This window comes from Tyto alba, unplaced genomic scaffold (genome assembly GCF_018691265.1).
Source record: "Tyto alba isolate M040663 unplaced genomic scaffold, T.alba_DEE_v4.0 Super-Scaffold_44, whole genome shotgun sequence".
NCBI lineage: Eukaryota > Metazoa > Chordata > Aves > Strigiformes > Tytonidae > Tyto > Tyto alba.
The window spans coordinates 8,724,075-8,748,113 of NW_024881320.1; the positions used below are offsets into that span (position 1 = coordinate 8,724,075).

The 24,039-nt window shown below is 44.9% G+C and overlaps 1 protein-coding gene across 16 annotated transcripts in view; it reads left to right on the forward strand.

The window, feature by feature from the left end:
• The window catches only part of FBRSL1 (fibrosin like 1), a 551,587-nt gene that overhangs the window by 435,995 nt on the left and 91,553 nt on the right, over window positions 1-24,039 (forward strand). For 11 of the 16 annotated variants that reach the window (XM_042805739.1, XM_042805747.1, XM_042805734.1 and 8 more), the window contains one exon: window positions 13,690-13,743. The exons of the other annotated variants lie outside the window; for them this stretch is intronic. In XM_042805739.1, the coding sequence (XP_042661673.1) occupies window positions 13,690-13,743 (54 nt within the window). The remainder of the gene's footprint in view (window positions 1-13,689; window positions 13,744-24,039) is intronic. 16 annotated transcript variants of the gene reach the window in all.

Below are 24,039 nucleotides of genomic sequence, written 5' to 3' on the forward strand. Positions count from 1 at the left end.
CCTGTAGCTGGCAGTGTGTATAGGAGTTCTTGTAATAATAATTAGCTGTAAATATTTTGCATCTAATTCCGAAAGGTTACTTCAAAGAAACATTTCTTCATATCTCCTGGGATCTTTTCTTCTGCTGAAATACACATTCATGAGTGAAGTACTGCAATTACAAGGATGTTTAGAGAATCACAAAGGTATTTATTCTTGTCCTGGCTAGTTTATAGTAGCAAAAATCGCAAGTGGAAAGGCTAAGAAAATGTATTCTAAAAACAAATGTGTAATTGTTTTGTTGAGAGTTAGAGTCAACAGTGTTTATTCATGAGGCTTAGCTGCCCCAGGCGAGAGCAATCAGACTGGAGGTACCACCTCCTGTATCCTTGTTCTCTTTAATTGGAGCCATAGCCTTGGATGCCCCGAGGCAAAGGGCCGTCTCTAACTGTATTCTGTTCGGTTTATGAACATTTGAAAGTGCAGTGGAAAAAAACATTCTTTTGTTTAGACAGTTTCAGGCTTCCCCTCCCTTTTCTGTTCAGCAAGTGAAATTGTATGTCAAAATTAAGCTCTTGAGCGGCTATAGATTTTGCATGTAATGTGATACTGCACTGGCTAAATAGTTTTGCAGTGTTGTTAGGCCTAGGAGCAGAGCTGTGCAGCACCAGCCAGCACAGGGATGGAGAGCTGCAGCGGAGCTCCCGCGCTGGCTGCAGCCCCGGCAGCTCCAGGTGCCGGGCAGCAGCCTGGCACGCCGCTGGCCCCCACCACGCTGCCTCTCCCAGCGCACGCGTTCTTCTAAAGCAAATCAGAGCATATTTTAACAGTTTCACTGCAAATTCCTGTGTCACTTCATCTCTATTTTTAGGCCCTGGTGAGGGTACCTAGCGCAGCTACCAGCCTAGAGACAGATTCAATAAAAGATTCAATAAAACTTCTCTCCGGCTGCCTCCCGGCAGAAGCCCAGGTGGGGGCACAGTGCAGGAGGCAGCTGGCGTCTCTTATTGAATCTAGCCCTGAGTTTATCCAAGCTCTTCCTGAGTGTTTTTCAACTCTCTCTACTGTAAAATCCTGATTTCCTCATGACATCTTTATGCAATGCTATGGTTAAGTGCTTCCTCCTTCTATTGTCACCACTGCCAGTCTCAAACTGCTTGAAGCTTTTAGCTGCAAAATAAGATGCATGGTCTGGCTCAGTGTGTGAGGAGAGTCCTCCGTGCTCTCCTCAAGCACCGGTCTAGCCCGATGGAGTCCTGTCTCGAGGGAAGGCTCTCCACTTAGGACAGATATCGCTGGTAGAGCTGATGGCTGTGATCCTGCAGCCTTGAGTCAGACCTGAGTAAAAACGATAGCCACAGTCTATCTCATCTCATCTTATCTCTCTGCGAGCGCACACACTGCCCCCACACCCCAGCGTCCCAGCACCTTCGAGCGATTAGCACAAGCTCGGTATGGAGTCCCTTGTGTGGTCTGCTCACACTGCGTGTGAGGTGTTGGTGGTCAGATAACATCTTGGTGAGAAAACAAGAAAATGCACCCCATCTAAGCTTCGCTTTCACATTGCACAAGCCCAATGCCTGGCCACGCTGCTCCAAGAGGAGACTTCAAGAAAGAAATGCCCAGTGTTGTCATCTTCATTTGCACACTCGAGGGCTGAACCGAGAACACTAAATAAACGTCTGAGATTGCACCCTGTGTGCACTGCTTATCCATCGACCCCCCCGCCTGTCTGGAAGAGTGTTAAAGTGGTTTCCGCCACCATTGCTACTACTTTAGGTTTCTTCTGTCCCACTTCAAGCCAGCTTTGTGCCCCGTTGTGTCTGGCTGCAGTCGGAGGTAGGTAAGAAGGGAAGGGGACAGTGTGACAGCTGACAGATAGGATGAGCCCTTGGCTCCAGGAACACTTGTCCTTCACTCGCAGTGACTCGCTGCTCCTTCGTCCTCCTCCGTAGGGCCATAAGAGGGGAGGTTTTGAGCTCTTCAGAGCCCTTCTGGGGGAATGGCCTTTCATTTGGCACGTCTTCTTAAAGTTACCGAGTGGTTTACCAGACAGCCCAGGTTTTCTAGGATATCACTCCAGTCATATCTTCACTGCAGCAAATACCAGGGCTTTAAAAGGCACCTATTTATTTAGTTATTTCATGCAACTGGCAAGGCTTAAGAGCCGTCCCTGAATGATATCGATTCTAGTGAGAAGCATGTGGTAGCTCTGGGGACTTTATCTAAATAATCACATGCTTTCCGGAGTGCAGTTTTCAGATTTGAGTTCTTAGATTTAAACTTCTGGTGTTCTCAGGGAAACACCTCTCCTTCCGTCCCATTGCACTGCCCCCGATCCAGGGTTGAACTGTCTAGAGGATGGCATAACATTTGCTGCATATTTGCCTTGACGAATGGCTAATTCCCACTTGGATCTGTGGGGGTTTGCTGTGCACCGGGGACAGCAGGCTCCTTGGCTTGCTCGCCAAGAATATTTGTTTAAATGCAGCAAGTCCTTTCTCCAATGTTGTCTTTGCAGAATGTGGAGGGGGGAGCCTTTTGATGTTTGTATTTACAGTGTTTTCACATCTGGATGTCATTTGTGACACAGGCTCTCCTCCTTTTTCTATCCCTGTGTCTTCCTGTAAAATTCATTTTGAACATATAAGCTCATGTGGCTTTAATGTGTAGTAGTTGGCCAATGTATTTAGCAGGCCTGTAGTAGGCCAATAAAGAGGTACCTTGGGTCATGCTGTGCGCTCTTGTAAATTTATCCCAAATTAACCCTGATTGGCATCCAGCTCCCCTGCTGTAAAGATACAGATGTGCGTGCTCTCCAACATCTGCTGTTTCACGAGGAGCTGTGCCATAAATCCACGCACCCCGGTGACCTGGAGTCTGGGCTGAGGGCTTGGGGATGCTTTTGCTCCTGTGCTCCACAGCCAGGAGAGCTCGCGGGGATGGGGACCTGCAGCACGCAGGTGGCGGTGCCGCTGGCGGAAAGGCAGCTCCATCCTTGCATTTTCACATGAAAATCCTGTTGGTGTTGCAAGAGGGTGTTCTTCTCCGTGAGCAACACCAAGATACAGCTGGCCTCTGGTGTAAATCCTGCTTGTGGCTTTCATGCAAGTGGTTTGAATATCCCCGTCCAACAGGTTTCTTTGGGGCTCGTATTAATTCAGCTTCATCTTTTAAAATGCAAACTTGGGCATGGCGGAGCAGGCTCTTTCAGCTGCCTTTACTTGCAAAGGAAAGCAGGGGAAGGAGATCAGTCAGAGCAGCCAGAGCATCGCTGCAGTCCTGCAGTCAGCCAGAATGCAAAAGGAAAAACATACCCATCAATTTCTAAATGTCAGCAGAGATCCCCTGGAAATTATTTATTGTGTCTGCTGTCGTATTTAATGATTTAACAATATACTAATAATCATAATATATTAACTTTGTGTAGTGATATACCAATCAATATAAAATAATGAACACATCTAATGGATTTAATAGAATACAGATGTTTACTGCCTTTCTCCCTGAAGATTTCCAGATAATTTCTCAAGGCCAGCTGAAAGCCGTGCTCCTCCGTTCCCCTACCCGAGAGGTAGTTGCGGTGCCGGGGCCCCGTGCGGGCTCCCCGAGCGCTGCAGAGCAGCCGTGCGAGGGCAGGCGGTGCAGGACGGGCGGCTTGGGGTGCCCGGCGAGCGCGGGGGGCTGCTGGCGGGCGAGGGGCGAGGGCTGCGGGGGCGCGTGGCCGTGCTGCCGCGAGGGGAGAGGGCGGGCAGGGGCTCCCCGGCCAGGCGTGTGGGGCAGGTGGGATCGGCAGCCCCAGTGGGCGATGGTGAACCCTTCATTAGAGCACCCACGAGTCACTGCGATAGGAATTCTATTCTAAAACTACCCACTAGCAACTGTTTTGCAATGTGAAGGTTAATCGCGATTAACCATTTCCTTTGCTGGTTCTCGCTCCGCCCGCACCCCAACCCCCCGGGGGTCTGAATGCAGCGCGGGGACACGGGAGGCTGCAACGAATGGGCAGGACAGGGGGGAAGGAGTCGCGCGCACACGTGCACGCCACGCGTGCGCACGCGCCCCACGACGCGCCCGCACACGCCTGTGCGTTCGGAGCGTTAAGGCGCGCTCCGGGCGCTCCCCAGCCGCGGGCACGCGCGCGGACCACGCGCGGGCCGCGCGCACCCCGCGCAGGCTGCGCCCCCACGGCCTCGTGCGCCCCCCGCGCGCCCAGCCGGGGCCACGCGGGCCACGCAGCCGGCTGGCGCACGTGGCCGCGGGGCGTGCGGGCCCCGCGCGGGCGCACCTGCGCGCCCGCCGCGCGCGCGCTCCCGGACAACGCGCGGACACGCGGACCGCGCGGACACGCCCACGGACCGCGCACCCCTCCCCCCCACCCCCCGCCTGCACGCGCGCACCCGGGGCGCGGGTCCCGCGCGTGCCCCGGGGCGGGGCGGGGCGGGGCGGGCGCGCGCGGGGATCCGCGTCTCGTGGCTGGATTGGTCTCGCCTGGCGGCGGGCGGGCGCGGGGCGGGAGGCGGCGGCCGCGCGGAGCAGTCGCGCCGCGGAGCGCCCGGGGAGCGGCACCGCGGCCGCGGAGCGGAGCGGGCTTCGGCGCGGTTCCTCCTCGTCCATGTTTGGGAATAATGGCTACCGAGGCGTGAACCACAAAAAGAAAGAAAGAAAGAAATCCGCCGCCGGGGGAAGCCCCTAGATGGGGCCGGGCTGGGGCTGCCTGCGGGGCTGAGCTTTCCTCCTTTCTCTCCCTCGTCGGATGCCGGCCGGAGCCGCCTGGGTCGCTTTTTATTTTTATTTTTTTGCTGGTTTTTGGCCTCTTTTTTTTTTTTTTTTTTTTTTTTGGTGTGTCTGTGGGCTTTTCGTCCCCTCGCGTGTTTTTCGCCCCGCCGCGGCCCCGCGGGTGATGGACCCGTAGCGCCGTCTGCGCGGCGGCTCCGGGGCTGAGCGGGCGGCGGGGACCGCAGCCCGCCGGGGCGAGGCGGCGGGGGGGGCGGGGGGCGCAAACTTTGAGCCCCGCGTTCGGCCAGTGGAGGGGGGGGGGGGGGGGGGGGAAACAACAAAAATCCCCACAACCCCAAAGGGAAAAAAAAAGAGGGGGTGGAACAAAACAAAACAAAAAAAAAGGCAAGGAGAAGAGACGCGCTGCCTGCACCCCCCCGAAAGAACGAAGGAAAAGGAGCCGGCGGCGGAGGACTGCGGCGGGAGGAGGCGGCGGGGGCCGGCGGGACCCCCGGGGCACCTCCGGGCCGGGCGCCGCGTTGTGCCGCTGCGGGGCGGCCCCGAGCGGCTCCGCACCGCTCCTCGCCCGCGGGGGCCGCCCGACCTCGCCTTGTGGATTATCCCGCGGGGGCCCGGCTCGCCGGCGGGGCTCGCCATGGTCTGCGCGCCGCGGGGTAAGTAGCGGCGGGGCGGGTGGGCGCCCTCCGCGCCGGGGACCCACCCCCCACGCCCCCCGCGGGGGCTTGCCCTCCCCTCCGCGCCCCCTCCCCCCCCCCCCCCCCCCCGCGGTTCGGCGGGGACAGTGTTTTTCAGCCGGGGAGTTCAGCGGCTTTGCGGTCAGACGGGAGAAGGAAATTGCCGTGTTTTCCGCCCGGTGCGATGGTTGTGTGCGTGCGGTTTTTTCGTCTGTTTCTTCTTTTTTTTTTTTTTTTTTTTTTCTCTTTTTTTTTTTTTTTTTGGTGCTTTTTTCGAGCACTCGGCGAGGTGGTTTGATTTTTCCGGCCCCGCCGTTTGCTCGCTGCCGGCCCCCCCGCCCCGTTTGCTCCCCGGGGGCGGTTCGCGTCTCCCCCCTGCCCGGCGGGTGCTGGGGTGCAGCGGGGCCAAGCAGAAACCGCTCGTTAGCCATTCCCGGAGGCGAACCGAGGAGCTCTCTGTCCAGAATTATGGAGAAAGGGGTTTGGGGGAGACTGGGTGTGTTTAAATATAATAAAATGAAAACCAAACCAAACCAAAAAAAAAGACGTAGCAGCGAGGAGCTGCCGGGATGCGATGCGCTCCCAAGCTGCTTTTTTTCACCCCATTTCGCAGATTCCTCCAGTGCGACCGCATCCCTCTTCCCACCCCGCCGCCTCCCCCTCTTCCAGGAAGGGGGGGGGGGGGGCGGAAAAATAATTAAAAAAGAAAGTGTACACATATATATATATATTGAATCACTGCTTTCATCGGGCCGCGGCGACACCCCCTCGCAGCGCCCGAGCCGGGGGGGCTGCGCTGATGAGCCCAGGCCGACCCGGGCTGCTCCCACCCACGGGTGATCGTGGCGGCGCGACCCGGCAGCCGTCCGCAGACCATCTTTGTCGGCGCGTCAGTGGTTCCCTTCAGCAGAATATCGGGAGTTGGCCCTTTGGGGTGTTCGCTGGGCAGGCTGCCGGGTGAGGACGGTGTTTGTCTGGCATTGCTGGCTATTAAAAACGGTACCAAACTTAAAAATCTGCATCCGGTGGTTAACCCCTTCGGTGCAGGCCAGAGCCCTTCTACTCACAAAGAATAACAAGTTTTAAAATGGTCATTGTGGATTTAAATTTTTTTTTTTTTCCCGTGTGTCTTTTGGCCTGAGAAATAACCTGGCCACCTCATCAAGCATGGTGGGCTGTGCTGCCCACACGCTGAAACACGGGGTGTGGGTTGGCCGCCCGGGTGTTGGTCGTGTCCCCATGTCTGCTGTGGAGCCTCTCTGCTTAGCTTGAATGAAAAATTTAATCCAATTAAGAAATTAAAGCTTGTGTGTTTAAAAGTGACAAATTTGAAAAGGGGGGGGGGGGGGGAGGCAGCAAAGTAAGATTTCCAGGTCACTGGTTAACTATAGATGGTTTGGAAAAAGAGCTCAGAGATAAGGCAAGGGCAGAGGAAATGAAAGAGGGACCTTTTTAAATGGCAAAGGCTTGTATATCTCTCTGGAATTTCAACTGTTTTTTAGGCTTGTAAAATCTTCTTCAAGTTGAGCATTTATCTCAGGAGGCTGCTTGCTAGCTAATCTTCTCAAGGCATGTCCTGATTTTTTGTAACATTACAGTATCTGAGGTCCTTTTAACCTAATTTTGTAACAAAGATAATTTCTTGTTACGTAAGTTACTGTTCTGTATGATTGCTTTGGGTCTTGGAGATTGTCCTCAGCCGGTCTCCCCTGTGCCACAGAAACAGGAATTATTTACTTCGTTATCAATTCTTGAAAGAAAGCCTCGCTCAACTGGAAAAGGCTGCTAAGGTATTACAGGAAAATAGAATCTTCCTGTTCTTCTTTCTAGAGAGTTAAATCTTTGGTCATCCCTGATCAGAATTTACTTCAGAGGTTTATGTTTATGTACAAATCCGATTTTCCCCACATACAGACTTACAAGGACGAGCTGCTTGATTTATACACACAGCATTAACTTCCTACAAGTGGCAGACTTCTGATGTTCTCTTCAAGAATTTCCTTCTTTGCTGACAACAGTTCCCTAAAACTGCCCTGTGCTAAAGCCAAAATGCACTAGCTTGAGCCGCCTGATTTTCTTTTCTATAAGAGATTAGTGCTATAAAACAAGGAAGGCATGATTTTATTTAGTTGGATACTGAGTTTTTGCTGGTGCAGAGTGATTTTTAAATTTTATTTTATTTGGAAGGTGGGTTATTCTGAGTGAAACCTTAAGCCTTGTTTATCAGAGAGGGGCAGTCTGTTTTCATAAACAAGCGAAGGAGCAAAATATATCCCAGTGTTATTCTATCGGGACACACAGTCATCTGTTGGACCTTGTGGCCTGTGCTGGCTAAGTTGAATAGCAGTGTCACAAGTAGCTCTGGTATTTTTAAGTTAAAAAAGGGATTGGAGTGTGCTTTGAATTCCAGTGATAAACTACAGATACTTAGCAGTAGTTGCTACTTACTTTGCTCTGATTTTGCAAAAATGTTGCGATTTGAAATGTAAACCTTCTGTAAGGAATGCAAATATTAGTGTTTGCTGTTGTTGCTTTTTAAACTAAAAACTGTTAAGATGTTTAATGGTGATATGTTGACAAAAGTGGCAATGAAAAGGGCTGCATTCTTCAGTGAGCCAGTCTGTGCTGTACTGTACTTTTGGAAAGCACAGATCTATATGTGATTTTCTGCCTTAAATCTTTTCTCTCTTTCTTTCTTTCTTTCTTTTTTTTCTTGACTCTCAGCATCCTTGTGTTGAGTGACCCATAATAGCTAGGGATTGCGGTGTCTGGATATATTTGAATATGAAGCAGTCTTTTTAAAGCCATTACAGAAGATTCAGTCAAGTAAAATTATTTGTATCATCAGAATAGGAAATGTAAGCTGGTTAATTTTAATGACTCTATGAATTTACAAGATCTGAAGTCAGGTAGGTACAAGAATGTGTTGCTCCTCGCTTAATAGCATGTTTGAGCAAAGATTGGCATTCTGCATTAGAAATGAAAATTTTAGGGTTTCTTGCAGTCTTTTATCCTTCTGAATAAAGATGAAAATTCTGAACTAGCTAAAGAAACATATGGTTTTACCAGAAATGATTTCCTAGGCTGATCAATTACTAGGAGATGTAATGAGAAATATACTCCTTAGGGAGAGGAAGGAGGGATTGCCATTACATAATATCCCTTGGGAGAATTTCTGTATCGCATAATGAGGTTGGTGATGGAGCATTTGGGGAAAATGCCTATGGATAGGAATTTGTTCTTCAGATTTCCATAGCAAAATGTATTACTGAAAAATAGGCTTGTTAAAAGTAGTACTGATATGTTAGTAGGTGGGTGCTTTGCCTCTATACACATTTCTTTTGTTCTAGTAACTACTATATGAGAGATTAGGTAACCGTAAGATTAAAATATCCACAAAAGGAGAGATGCTAGTGAATAATTTCCTTACTTACTTAACACTCAGGGTAAACCATTAAGGGTTTATGGTCTGTTCTAGGCTTCATTAAATTATTTATCTATTGAAAACAGGTCCTAAGGAAAAGAAAGTTTCTAGCCTTAATGGTGTAAATATGAATGACCTTGTTCTCCTGCTCATGAAAATTAAAGTGGGTATACGTGAGGTTGTGAATTTGGTGAAATGCGGTAGCTGGATACATGTTTTCAGAATCCTCGTAATATCCTACAGATCGCCTTTCAGATGGAAAAGAAAGTGCTTGTTAAAAATGACTTAAATACAGCCTTACTTTTTTTAGTAGCAGTTGCCTTAAACAGGAAAATAATTAATTTCCACACACCTCCCCTTCAGCATTTCTCATGCTTGGAGTCCACAGCGAGCAGTTAGCCTCCAGGAACCGAACACCGGGCTGGCCGGCAGTGCCAGCCCGCGCCCGGGCTCAGAGGTGTTAAAACCAACAGAGGAAAAAGGTGAACAATCTTAACACCTCTGTCACTGCTGGGGAATTTGCCTAAATTTAGTTGCTCGTTCAAAACGCGAGTGCTGGTGTTTCTAGTAATTTTTCAAATGGCTTGTCCAGCTTTTGTCCCTTGAGTTACACATGTGTTCCAGCTTTGCGGGTTTCTTTGAAAATCGCCTTTCTGTGGATTCCAGCCGCCGAGGTGGCGCAGTGACCCCTGATGGTGGCTCTGGAAGTGGTGGCAGGTTTGCACAGCTATCACTATTTTTAGGAAGTTAAAGGTGCAATGGCTGTTTTGAAGTCCAGGCCCCTATTTCAGCATTTCATTGATAATATTTTGTCGTATTTTCTGTGTGCCACCTTGTGGCTGCCGGCACACATTGCACTTGCCGAGGTGTGGCTGGGTTTTGTAGGACAGTCCCAATTTTGGTGTCTTCATGGTTTTATTTTGTGACTTGGTTTAGTGTCAGTTATCTGTTCTGATTCACCTAACATTGACACAGTTGCAAGATCCTGGTCATTGGAAGCACAAACTGGAATGGTGGCCTCTCACTGCTGACCAATTTATTGTTTTCAAAGTTTGTGGCAGGGCTTGGCTTTCCAAAAAGGTGGGAAAGGGTGCTGGATTTAAGCACTGAAAGTTTGCATAAAGAAATTAGCGATGTTTAGGCACCCTGGAGAAAAGGTCACCATCAAGGAAGCTGAAAAGATGTGACTGTCACTGGTGGAAGGACTTGATTTCAGGTGGTGATGCCAGGGTGGTAATCTTCCTTGCTGCCTTGTCCCATTACCCTGCCGGAGTTTTACAGACAGTGACCCCTGCATTAACCATCTCACAGACACGATTTAGCATGAGGGCATCTCTCAAGGTAGCTAATACAGATCTTAAACAGTAAGAATAGCAACCTGTGATTGTTGGTTCTTGTAAATTTAAACTAGGATGGTGCTGTTGACATGGATATAGAAAAATAGATTCTCCAAAACATCCATTTGTACCTTATGGCTGCATCAAAAGGGTTAAAGATAAATAAAATGTGTATTCTTTAGTACTATAAAAATAAATCTTCCTTTATGGTGGGTGGTAGGAGGAGAGTTAGAGTTCAGTTGAAGACAGCATTTCAAGGTAGCTGTTTGTGTTGTTAGCAAAGATATTTCCAGTTTGCTTACAAAATGGGATTTTTCTTCAAAAATATTTTTAATTTTGAAATTACTTAGCCGAGCTTATGTTCTTGTGGGAAAAAGGTTACAGTTAAATTGCCGTGGAAGGTAGCTACAAGATTTTTAATACTAAGTTAAAGCAAGCTGGGTACGTTGTTTGCCATAATGTTTCTGTGGTGGGTAAAAAACATCTGTATGTGGATACTGTTTCTGCAGTGACTGCTATACCAGAGGAGAATCGGGGACATAAATGGATATGTCTTGGGGTTTTTTTCCATGGAATAATCAACAACAAAAAGCATTTAGGCTACCTGCAAGTAGTTCCTTACTCCAGAGCTGTAGGTTATAGAGTTACAGTATAGTCTGCCTTCAAAATGGTTGGAAGTCCGTCATAAATATCTCTTTACCACATACCTTCTGTCTCCCTGGATGATTGGCTCTCTAGCAAAGCCGTCCATAGAGGGTGTACTGTAATCCTTTTTATGTTACTTCTTCAGTACAGATTACGCAGCAAGAAATAATTAGGAGATTAATTTTCACCTGTCACTGCCAATAATAGATAACCTTGATACAGTGACAGGGCTAGGAATTTGGGGAGCGGAAAAGCATTTAACCCTGTAGTGATGGCTGCAGGGACCAGGCAGAAAATGGTTGCCAGAACATGACCTCCCTGCTCGCTGCCACGAAAAGGGAGAGATGTGTTAGTCTTTCAGCTTCCCTGTCTCCCGTGAACGCTTTGCCTTTATCCGCGAACGTGCGCTGTAAAATTCACTCTGTGCCGCAACGGTGCCACACGCGCCTCGTGCTAATCAGCCTGGACCAGACGTCGGAGACCTTTGTAGCCTAGTCTTTTAATTCAAATGCAGTTCTGTTGCTTTTCATGATTTCAATTCCCAATCTGACTGGTATTCCTAGTCTGCTAGGGAAGGGAGCAAACTAATGAAGATGGCTTCATTAGGCAGAGTACAATTTAGCCCTTGCTTCTCTCTAACAAATGCAGCTGAAAAAACATCCCAGAAGTAACTGTGCTTTTGGTCTTCAGAGAAAGCAGAGCTGAGGTGTTTCTGCTCCCTTTCAAAATTAATTACTAGCTCACATCAGGTGAGCTTAAAAATGTAGCCTACGCTCTAAGACAGCAAAGGTAAATGGGAAGGAGAAAAAAAGCAAGCCACCCTTCCCCCTCTGCTTCTTTTTTATTTTTTTTTTTCTTTTGTGCTGAAGTTTAAATCTACAATCTGTTGAAAATGTAATGGGAAACCAGCCTACAGAAAATGCCATTATTCATATCATCCTGAGCTCATTTATTTTATCTGCAATAGTAATGATAAGACAGACTGCTTGGCAATGCTGATAAGCTGAGAAATATCTTAGAGCTATTTGTAAAAGTTAAAGCAGATCTTGGTACTGAGAGATAGGGAAACTGATGAGCCTTTGGGCAATCTGCAGAGCTGAAAGCTAATAAAGATTTTAATAGGAAGGCCTCATTAGGATTAGGGAGAAGATCTATTATCTGGGATTTACACAACAGAAACAGTGGGGCAACTTTAATTTTTGCTTCTTTGTTCATTAAATACTATTGCTGAATATGAAGCCTTTTAACACTGATCTGGATCTCTTTGTACATTCAAGGAGCCGTCACCAGCTGTTGGTTGAGCAAAGATGGAAGGGAAGTTTATGTGGGAACATTTGCCACACATCAGAAATGCCAGAAAGCCATCATCTTCAGGGGCCAGTCACTTTATAGAGGTGCAGAAATAGTTGTTTGCAGGTGCCTGGGTGGGAGGATTCTTGGTAGTGTCTTTTTTCTGTCGTGAATGATATTTCTAATCTTTTGGCCCTGAAGAGCCTCTTTAGAAAGAAATCAACACATTGCTGTTGTGCTGGTTCTCTTGATGGTGAGGCTAAAGTGCTCTTACTGGATAGCTTGTCTGTCCAGATCAGCCTAATGGGGTGCTAACTCCCAGTCCCACAGTGGTGGCTTTTTTGTTAGTTGTGATCACCACATGGATAAAACTATTCTAGCAGAGGAGCTGTCTCCAGTGCCACTGAAGTTGGTATGGTAGGAGTATGTGCCATGGGTGACCTCATCGAATGGTTTGGTAGTTACACAACAGGACTGATTTTAGCACCACATGCATTCTTATGTGTGATGTACAAAACGTTCACTTTCTGAGGACCCTTAGTGTGTGCAAACACATATCACATGGGCTCAGCTGCTTTACTCCTCATACCAAGCATGGTATGTAAGGTGCATGTAAGCTGCTGAAAGAGCATTAGTCTATCCAGGGTTTACAGGTGTATTTAATGTTTTTTTTTCTTAAGGACCATGCAGACTTTTTTTGTCATTGAACTGAATTGTAACACAGGAGGAGAAGCTATGCTGGAATATTCCTTGGTTTGCTTTTGAGGTCCAAGCCATGTGTAACCTGATTCTGCTAACCTGCAGTTTAAACCATTTTTACAAACAGCTGATGAGATCTAGTTGAATCTCTAATGCAGATGAAGGTTTTGTTAGGTGATACCTATGCTGGCTGTGAAATGCCACTCGTGTAACCACACCTGTGTCAGGGAGCTGTCTGGTTTCTTCTTTGTGTGGAGCACACATGAGTACAGGAGTCTCAGCTTCTCCCCCATTTTCATGGCACAGACCAACTCCTCTCCTGTTGCTGGATCAAATAACCCTAGTGGTAACTACAGTAATGTTGCTTCCATGGAAGAGTAATATTTGGAAAGTATCTTCTTGTATTTTCAGTTGTCTCCAATATGACGTAGGAGCGAAAAATCAAAAGGGAACATGCCACCATGAGCCACAGAGTCTATTCCAGATCACAATTCGGGATCTGCTGGTTTAAACGAGTTGTTTCAGAGGGCCTACAGTGGATAGTTTAATGACAGATTTGACTTCAAATATTCCATCTTCCTTGTGCTTAAGGAACTTATTCAGAGCAAGTGCAGCTGTAATCTCCTCTCCTGTGCCCTCACCAGCGTGGAGACAGATGGGCAGGGCTGCATCTGCCATCCTGCACCTACTGCCCAGGACAAAATCAAATTTCTCGTAGTGGGTTGGTGTCGGTTTATTGCAGCTTGTTTGTAACAAGTCACAGTTTATGTCAGCGAACCAGCGTGGCCTCCTAAAGAGCTAGCGCTATTTGCACGTAACATATTGCTCCAGCAAGGTTGCCATTTGAGAAGTTTCTAATATTTATGTTTGATATGAATGAAACTTTTTGTTTTGTCTGTAGACCGCAACGGAACTGGAGCTGACTCGTATCAGGAGTGCCTTGATAACAAGCAAGGTATGAGATCAAGTCTCTCCAACATGGGCACTTGGGACTGATTTAGCTTGATTTCTTGCAGCTGAACTGGTTGCTGTCTCTGTCTCTGTCACTCTCTGTCTCCCTTTTTTTTTTTTTTCCTTTTTTTTTTTTTCCCCCACTGTCTCCAAGCCAATTCACTGTTAACAGTTCCATGTCAGCTAACCTGTTAGCTCAGGATCTCATTACACATTTGTGATAAGGCTTCTTGTTTTTAGCACCCCAAATACTCTGTTATTAAGGGAGAAAGTGTCTAGCTTTTAAAACAAAAGTAGCATGTGCACTTGCTTGCAGCTGTCTTCTTCTTTGAGGTTTAGTTGCACAGCCAAGCAGAAGAATATTAAAGTCGAGTTAAGGGAAGGCACGTGCTACACTGGGTTACCTTAATGCCAGACATCCTGTGATAATTTGTGTGCTGACATGCTGACTCAGACTTGTCCAGCCTGCTGTCCTCTCCCGTGGCAAAGTTGATAAGAGCTGGAAAAGTCTCTTGTGACTTACAAGGGAGTGATGATGGTGAAAGAGGAACCTGTTATCTTTTTACTGTAAACATGAAAAGAAGAATCACATCAGTAGAAATGAAAATTGTAAAAGTATCTCAAAAACAGGACCAACAGCAAGGTTGTTGATTTTGTATTTAGGAAAAGAGTTGGTATATTATGTTCCCTTCAGACGTCCTCTCTGAGAACTGCAATCAGAAGTGCTACTCCATCGCCGTAGCCATGTAGTGAGTGTTGAACCTTCTCGTAATCAGAGAGAGCAAGCACCCTTCAGTCCAGAATTTCATTCATTATAAGCTACAGCAAAGAGATAAGAGGAGATGCTTATCCTAACCAGGTTATAGGCATCAGTTACATGTCAGCTTTTTACCCTGCTGTTGACCCAGATCTCTGACAGTAGCTAAAATGATCATTTACTGAAACTCTGACCTTTCTTGTATAATTTTCTATAGAAATACAAAAAAATAAAACAAAAACAAACAAAAAACAACACAAAAAAATTCCCGATTTTGGTTCTTGGTTGGGTTTAATTTTCCACTGGTGTCTTTGCTTTCAGTATCCATCAATCAGTGTTATATGTGCTTCAAGTCAATGTTGCCATGAAGTGCATCCCCCCTGCTGTTGTTGGGTTTGGGGTGGGGTTGTTTGGGGGCAGTTGGGTTTTTTTTTTTGCTTGTTTTATTTCCCTCCTCAAAAAAAAAAAAAAAAAAAGAGGTACATTATCTCTGTGGTGACCTTTACTCATCTTTCTTCACTATTCTTCTCTGCTGATTGTAGTAAATACCTAATTATTGCTGAGCTTTCATTTCAGAAGTTACAACTGGAAGACTAATGTGGAAGAACTGTAATCAATAATGGCTTTTTTTATTAGATTAAGTTTAAAAGTCTTCTAGACCAATGTAATTCGGGATGTTCCTTTGATAGATAGCTTGTTCTTAGGGAGAACAGTTTTTCCTAGTAACATTTTTCTGGTTGGCTGGGGGAGGGTTGTTCTATTTGACATTTTGTAGAAAGCAACTGAGTTTCGGGTTCTTAAAACAATCGAGTATTCTCATTTTTGGAAACCAACTGCGATCCCTTTGATGTGCCAGTTACCCTGGTTTGTCTGACAGGTGGTATTGAACGGTGTTCCAGCCATCACTTTCATTTGTCTGTCAGTACCCTAGATTTTTCTTGTAGTGTGGCTTTGACTCTGTTGTTAACATGTGAACATTGTTGCTAACATGTGAACAAGCTGTATTATTATAAGCACATTCAATCCAGTATGAATTGGATCCGGTTTGGGTAATTTGCCATGTCCATGCTACATAATCATGTTTAAAGCAACAACCTTTAAGAATGCAGAGGTTTAAAGGTAAAAGTATAACACAGTAACTTGTAGTCAGTTCCTTACTGTCCAATCCATGTTACATTTTGTGAGCATGCAGTAGAGTTGAATCCACCATTTGCAACAATTTACGGAATATAAAATATATAGCTGACAGTGGACCCATAATTCTGGTTGCTCTCTGTTATGTTCAAAACAAAACACCACCAATGGCTGGAAGTAGCAGTGGCTCTTTAAAAGTAGTAAATCTTCAAGCTATGTGAAATGCAATTGCCATGGCTTCTTTTTATAACAGCATGCTTGTCTCTTAGAAATTATGCTATAATGAGGATTGGTTTATATATTTTACCCCCTTCCTCATTAAAGTGCTATCTCTTGGAAGAAGCGCTTTGTGTGTTGAAATACTGCGCGGTTAAAATGAAGGCAGGTTTATAAGGATTTAATGTACTTGGGAGCCAAGGTTTTGCAGCTTTATGGCAAAGATGTTTTAACAAAGGGCTTTATGGTAAGGGTGTGCTGTATTTTAGTCAGGCAGTTGCTCAAGGGAAAATTTTCAGTGTAAGCACGTCATGGCAGCAAGGAGAAATTCAGAGGGAAACAGGCCTTTGAGATCCAGTCGTTGTCTTGGCTGATATTAAGTCTTAATTCTTTGCAATATCAAGCCCTGGATTTTTTTTTACCTCTTGGCTCAAGGAAGACAAAGTCTTGTGCCATGTCATGCATCAACGTGAGCAGGTCATGTAGGGTTCTTTTTTAGTGCTCAAAGGCAGGGTGTAGGCGATTGTGCCTGGGACAGCCACAGGTGGAATTATTCACACCTTTGCAGGATGGAGCTTGTTTTTTCAACCTTTTATCTCCAGTATTGATTATTAAAATCATACCCCTAAAAGCAAGACTTATGAGTGTTTGGGGTTTGGAAGTGAAAAGGGCAGCAGTTCAGAACAATTGTCCATCCACTGCTGCAGAAGACATGTCCTGAATCTGCCTGTTTCTCTGGGATACCATTAATACCCCATGGTTTCCTGAATTCTGCCATGGAAAACAGGTATAAAATTACAACCAGACACAGTTGTTGCTGGAGCTTCTCAATAGGAACTCATTTATTATGAATAAAACAATTCTGTTTTAAAAGTTAGGCAGTGAAAAGCACTTAGCTAGGGCCTCGGTGGTAGCCAGGAGACATAACCTCACATTCTTGAAACAGTGTGTAGAAAGATGGTCTTGGAAACTGATTCCGAGTATTTCATGTTATCATTGGTAGTGCCTTCTCTTATCCATAGAAAATTGTGTTTTACTTTGCTTCAGCGGTCTTCTCTTCATCTCCATGTCCTCAGGTGGGCTGGTAATGGGTATTTCGCCCTGCTGGGCTCTAGCTTTTCAAGCAGAGCTATAGGTTCCTGCTGGAGGAACCCAATACCTTTCACTTTCCAACTTTTTCTTTCTTATGGAGTATCATGGTTCTGTGTTACTTCCCCACAAATGACTTAGTTGCTATTATTCCAAGATTAATGTGGTTTCATCTTTCTGATGGCACTATTGACTTCCTGGGACTCTTTATATTTCTTTTCTGGTATTTTACACCACTTCCTAAATTCAGTACTGCTTATTGATTTTTGTTAGCTCACCTCTAGAGGGAGAGTGAAATGTAATTTGGAGCAAAGTTTGGGAGTGAGGATGGAGGGTAGTTAATCTTGGAAGTGATCAAAATTTGGCTGCATTCGAGGAAATGGCAGTGCCTCTGTCCTGAGGTTATGGAGGACCAAGTGCTCCTACTCTGGGTTTGTGCTGCGAGTGGATCCCAGGTGGACTGCTGAGGAGTCGTTACAGGATGTCTGCAGGATCAGGCTTGATTTTGAAATAGTGGCCATAAACTGAAGACTTTTCATCCTGTTACCCATCCCTTGGGCCATGCAGTCCCAGTGTGTGTGTCATCTCCTATTAGCCCTGATGCAACCAATGACCTTGTTTGTGTGAGTGCATTAAGCACAGCATTAATATCTAATTTGACTACTTTGAATTCAGACAGGCTGTAATCAATCACCTGAACTCTCTTGACAGTGAATATGACTGGATGGGATAAGGAGAACAGATAGAATGCATGCTTGGGCCAAAACTCTAGGAGACTACTTGTGAGCCTATGTAGCTGTAGCTGTTGGTGGAAATGGCATCTTCACTGCAAAGGAAAAGCTGCAAAAGCAAGAAATTTGTGGTCTTCGTAGAGGTCTGTTCTGCCTTCTTTCTGCCTGTTAAATACTAGCATGATAGATGAGACCACCAAGATCTAGAGGCACCTTTTAGAAGATGTTAGTGGGAGAAGTTCTAATTATTCCACTTTTTTGATCTCTCTTGAATCCCAGCAAGATCAGTTTCAGGATGGCAAAGATGAATTATGGGGCAGATAAATAAAAATGGCAGACTGGCATGGCTGGATTGAAAAATGCGGTCAAAACAGTTCTGTCACTGAAGATCTTATTTCCCCTAAATGCTTTGAGATTTAATATTGATTTCAGTGAAATTATCCTTGAAAACAGATTTCCTCCGAACCTTTATTTTTATATATTTGTTTTGGAACTACTTTAGGAGGCAGAAAAATGAAACTTGCTTCAAACAGTTTTTATGTTTTGATATTGGCTTTTTTCACTGTATGAACAGTTTAAAAAATATTATTTATTATTTGTATTCCTGTCATGCCTATGCACTCTAGTTATGGGCTAGATGTCATTTTGCTAACCACAGTGCAGACGGGGGGGGGTGGGGTGGGGTGGGAATCAGTTTCTGCCTGAAAAAGCTTTGGTTTTGTATTTCTGATTGGGGCTGCATTCATTGCTAGTGCTTATTTTTTTAAAAAAAAAAAAAAAAAAAGGGGAAAAAAAAAAAAAAACAACCTTCTCATTTTACAATATGTTGGCTGCCTTTTTGTTTAAAGAATTATAAATACATCAGCAGATTTTCCACAAAAACACACATGCTTTCTTCCTGATGAGCATGATGACGCACTGAGAAGCCTTGCAAGAGGCCTTGAGTTTCCTTTAAGTAGAGGATAGTGCTGAGGTTGAAATTGAAATTTTAAATAACTCTCTTCATTTAAAAAGATGCTGGTGGGGCCCTGTTAGCAGAAGAATTGCCATTTTCTGACTAATTTTTTTTGCCAGCATGGGAACAAAGAAAGAAAAGAGAAGGCAGAATAAAAGCCTGTGTGAGTGTACGTACAGAGGCTGCAGCTCTCTAAACTGGTAATGGTATCTGGAAAGAGTCCAGGCTGTTGTAAATATGAACTTTTGTCAATATTCCCCAAGCTTCTTTGGACTCTAGGGTGGGCTTTATTAGCTGAAGGTCACACCATTGTGCTGTCTCCCTCTCCTGAGACCTCTGATACCTTCCTGAAAGGACAGCCCATTATCCCTGGGCTTAGAAGCCAGCTTTCTCTTCTGTGGCGCTGAAGCTGATAAGCTTAAGAGGCGTATTTCATCCCCCCACTGCTGCTTTCAGGAGACAAACAGTGTTTATCATTTCTGATTAATTCCAGTTGAACAAAAATATAAAATAGGAAGCATGTGTGTGTGCGCACGTGCACGCACACACAGAGACACATAGTTGACATTTTTTTTTAGGCTGGTCTTGCGTAACATCAACTCATTCCGCTGGCCGCAGCGAGCAGAGTCTGGTGCTGCCTTTTTGTTTTTTCCTAGGTGGTGTGTCCAAAGATTGATTTAGTAACGTGAGAGGATGCTGGGCTGCGATCAGTGTAAAGAGAAAGCGGTGGAAAGGGGGACCCGGTAGCAGCAGCCTGAGCATCAGGGTTGGAATTGATTTGTGGCAATTAAGCATTAAGGTCTGTGAGAGGAGGACCACCCGCTGAGAGAGTGGCTTTCCATCACCTGCGAAAGATGAATGGCCCGAGGAAAGAGAAGGGCAGGAATTTTGTACTCAGCTACCTGAAAAGAATCATAAAAACACACTGTATCTCGCTTTTTTATCTTGCAGCCCTGTTCACAGCTAAATCGCTTTTCTGGTAATTGTATGCAAGAGAGTTGGAAGACATAAATGTCAGTTGCTTCTACTGCTTTGGTTTCTCCATTTCTTTCTTTAGATCTGGCTTGAAATCTGTCAGGAGGTGTCTTGCTGATTTTCTTGTTACTACTATTTCAGTAGGAATGTCTTCCATACACAGTCCCAGGTTCTTAGGGTTACTTTTTCCCTTGTACAGAGATTCAGAGTATAGAATGAATAACACGTGCAATAAATAACATATTGTCCCTCTTAACACTCCTGCAGCTCTGTACAGTGCCCGTGTAGTGTGTCCCAGTGGCTGGGGCATCCAGGGCAGGAGACCTGTGCTGTGTGCTTCTCTCTGGCACAGCTTTGCTGTGCGAGACACCTCCTCTGCCTGTGCCTGAGGTTTCCGAGTAGAAAACAAGGATATTGGCACTGCACACAGTCCTGTTTGTTTGGATGACCATGTAGCTGCAGCCCAAGTTAGGTCTTTTGCAAAGGGCTCTGTATTTCCTTCAGTTTTGTTGTGTTGTACTTGTCAACACTGAGGAGTGAAAGAGATTGCACATGGCTGAAAGGAGCCTGTTGATACTTGGACCAGAGAAGATGATACTTCACTCTGAAAACTCTAAATTTTTCAGCCTTTATTTAAAAAGTAAAAATATTAGATAGCTGTGGTGTGTGACATGCTTTCTCTTCTTTGTTTTTGTTTCCTATTGAACAAATGGCCCTGGCAGCAGATACGGGGCTTCACTGCTCTGCCCCACCTCTGTTGCAGTGCTGCTGCTTGTGCAGGGGCACATCAAACGCTGCACCGGACAAAAGCAAATCAGCTATTTAATGTATGTTGCATCAAATCTTTGTTTTGCTTGCCACATGGGCCACATTTAAACCAGATTCTTGGTACTTGGGTTACAACTAACTTAATTTCCTTTGCCAGAACAGACAGAGATGGAACAATATTAAAAATAATTTTACATAACTGTGTTTACTTCTTGCTAGTGAGAACCATGTTTAAAGATGGATTTTGCTATTATGGCTCCAGTGCTAGTGTAAACAGGGTCTAATGGGAAAGCCTGTAAAATAATAGAGCTATTGGTCATCTTCAGGGAAAAAGGAATTTCCATAACACATTTCAAACTGGAATAGATCTGAAGCTTCGGCTGACCAAACACAACTAGCATTTCATTTTAAAATGTATATAGTATCATGACATTGGAATGGTGGGCCTCTAATACTATTTTTGCAAAGGTAAACTGCAGAAGCCTGTATGAATTGGGGGCGCTTACTGACTTTTGTTTTGTGGATTGGGTTAAACTTGTCATTCTTCATGTAAAATTAGAATACAGTTAAGTTTTAGATGAGAACCTCCTTAAATATACCACAGGCCTTTTTAAGGGTAAAGTAGATTTGAGGGAGAAAATTACTTTGAAAACTTAGCAAAAGGTTCTGAAGCTGTGTAAGTGGTTCTTTCTCCAGATTGGTTAACATGGTGGATTGATTTTTATTAGTCCAGTGGTGCACCATAGACTGCATACATGCTTGCTTGGACCCAGAGTTAGGTGATAAGGTTATTTCCTTTTCCCTCCCTGTATCTGCCTTGTGGTAGCTGTTAGCAGAAGAGCTTTCCACCTCTTGTATCACAGGAAGCATTTTAGCTCTTGTTGAAATACAAAGCTCCCTTCCTTAAAATTAAGAACCACTTTCTCACATGGCAAAGTGATAATAAAGACTGAAATTGGATCTATAACTTCATGAAAAGAAAGAGAATTTTTTTTAAGACAAATCATGCATAGTAATACCTCCATTGTTCTCTCACTGTGTTCTTTGTATTGCTTAACTCCCTGCGAACAAAGAACCCATAACTGGAATTGTAAAAATAATCCAGGCATTTAAGTCAAAACTCAAAAGGCCCTTGGGAATCTCATGCAAAGGTGTGCCCTTGAAATGGTGGTTTATGTATTGTCTGAACAGGTTTGAACATCCTGGCCCTGAGGAAATCTATGGGAATTTTGCCGCTGACTGCAGTGGGGTCAGAATTTCACACTTGGTGCTTTGTACATGCTGCCGGGCATTGATCAGAGCCGTCTTTCAGTCTTTGAGAAAGTCTGACTCCCTCCTCACAAGCAGGCAGGAGATTTTCTAGTTGGTTGCACTTGTGAATTCTGGTTAAGGGAATTGCTTTTGGTCCCCCCATCTTTTTGTCACTTACCTAAACAAACATGCAAACTGGAAGTATGTACTTGCTTGAGCTTCAGCAGCAAGTTGTCTCCTCAAGATCTCTAGTTACTGAGCTAGAACTTAAACTGGTTGAGAAGGTGGTTTTGAGCTAAGGTTCAACCCTGGTTAGATGAAACCAATTGGGCAGAGAGATAGGAAATGTAATTCCTAGCTGCCATTCAGATGTCTGAACCCAGCTGGTTTGAAGTATGAAGGTTCATTTTATGAGCCTGAACACAGATAAATATGGAGGTTGTATTATAAATTGAAGCAAAGAGTACTTCTTCACCAGTTTATTGCAAAGTAATTTGTTTTTTAAAAAAGCAGAGGTCTGTCCAGGGTCAAGTCACTGGGAGAGGAAGGTACTTAAATGAATAGCGAGGGAATTAGCCCAAAATTTGCGTGCAGCTTCAGCTAACCAAGGCCCATTGAAACACGATTGAACACAGAACTTAGCCCTCCTTGAGCAGGAGGTTGAGCTAGATGACCTCTCAAAGTCCCTCCCGCTTAAGTCACGCTGTGGTTCTCTGGTTAACTGTGTCATGCCTGCCAGGTTATTTGAGCAAATCACTGGATTGTCTGACTGATCATTGTAAACATGGACATCATCTTCCTCTATCGCATCACAGTCCAGGGAGCAAAGAGGAGTTGCCAGAGTTGTAGCAAATTCCTCTTTGTCCTCAGTCATCCAAATTCATGGTGTGGTGGCCACTGGCATCATCTGTTGTTTAAGAACTGCTCTTGATGGAATAAGCTCTGTATACAATGAAAAACAAAAACCAAAGAAACCATAACCCCAAAAAATATGATCCAGGGTTCCAAGAAAATTGGCACACTTAAATTACCTAATCGTAGTTCTCCATCAAAAGAAAAAGTTTAGGAAAAATTACTAGAAAAAACCTTCTAAGCTTTCAGCAACAATATCCCACAGACTGTTGTCAATCCAAAGTAATCCCACAAAGCTCAACAAACTATTTCTAGTGAACTAGTTTGTAATTAATACTAGTGGAACTTAGATCAAAACAGCGGGCTCTGTGCCCATTGTGTTACTATCAGTAGTTGGAAGGGGGAGTTGGAAAGCTACATCCTGTGTACAACACAAAAGTTTATTTAGGCTTCTTTGCTGCTCAGGGGATCTCAGAAATTTTGCGGTGGCTGAAAGATTGGCTATAACTTACCCGTATTTAACTGTAACGGAATGTGCAAAAACTTAAAAATTCCTTGGAGGTTCCTAGAGAGACCCAACCATGGTGTCAGTGGGAATATGCATTGAAAGCTGCTCAAGAGAGGGATGTTTCTCAGAATAGTTTGCAAAAAGTAACAATCACAACCCAATATGGACAATTAGAAGTAGTTAGAAGTAAATGGTTTGTTTTTCCCCACTTTTTCTTGCCCAAACACTAACAGACACTTTTTAAAAATTAAAAAAAAAAAAAAAAAAAAAAAAAGCTTCGTTGTTCCTCACTGTAGCTGTGTCTTGAGGGATTTACTTAATGAGCTGTCTTCTTCAGTATGGGAAGAAAAATAAGAGTTGTAGACCTTCCTTTGTCCCTATGTGATTTCAATCTGATTCATTCATTCCTAATCATTTCGAAGGACTGTAAAAACAAACCCTGTTAAATCTTGGTTCTTGCTTCTTTTCTTTCTCCCCCAAACATCATCATTTGTTCTTTTATCATGTTGCATTTCTTTACCCGTGAATCAGCTGCCTTTTTACTTTTTATATATATAACAAAAGTCAGGCGGGGACAGAGGGGGGTGATGGGAGTGCTGCTTTCTTTGATTCGTTCAACACACACAAGCGTTCCTTGGCCTTTCATACCGAGGAGTGGATGCAGCTCTTGAACAAATTGGGCCTACTTGTTTGCTGGCCTAGGCCATCTTGTTATCCAGCCAGCTGTGTTTTGATCTTGGAGGGCCGTTTGAAGATTAAATTGAGACATCTTTTGTTACTATTAAGTGCAGTAATTAAATCAGCTCAGTGTTATTTAAGTGTGGAAAACGTTGCTTCACTGGCCCATGGGTGCCTGAAGTTGCCATTAGACAGCTGTGTTGCTTCCAGTACTAATGATGAAGAGGTAGGAGAAAAGAGCCAAGTGCTCTCAAAATAATTTTCAACTCTTTCTGGGTTGTGCTGGATCCCATCCCCACCTTTCTGTGGGACATTTCTCCCCTGTCTCTCCTCAACTCATGAAGAACAAGGTTTTTGAGAGGGAACTCAGGCTTTTGCGGGTGAAG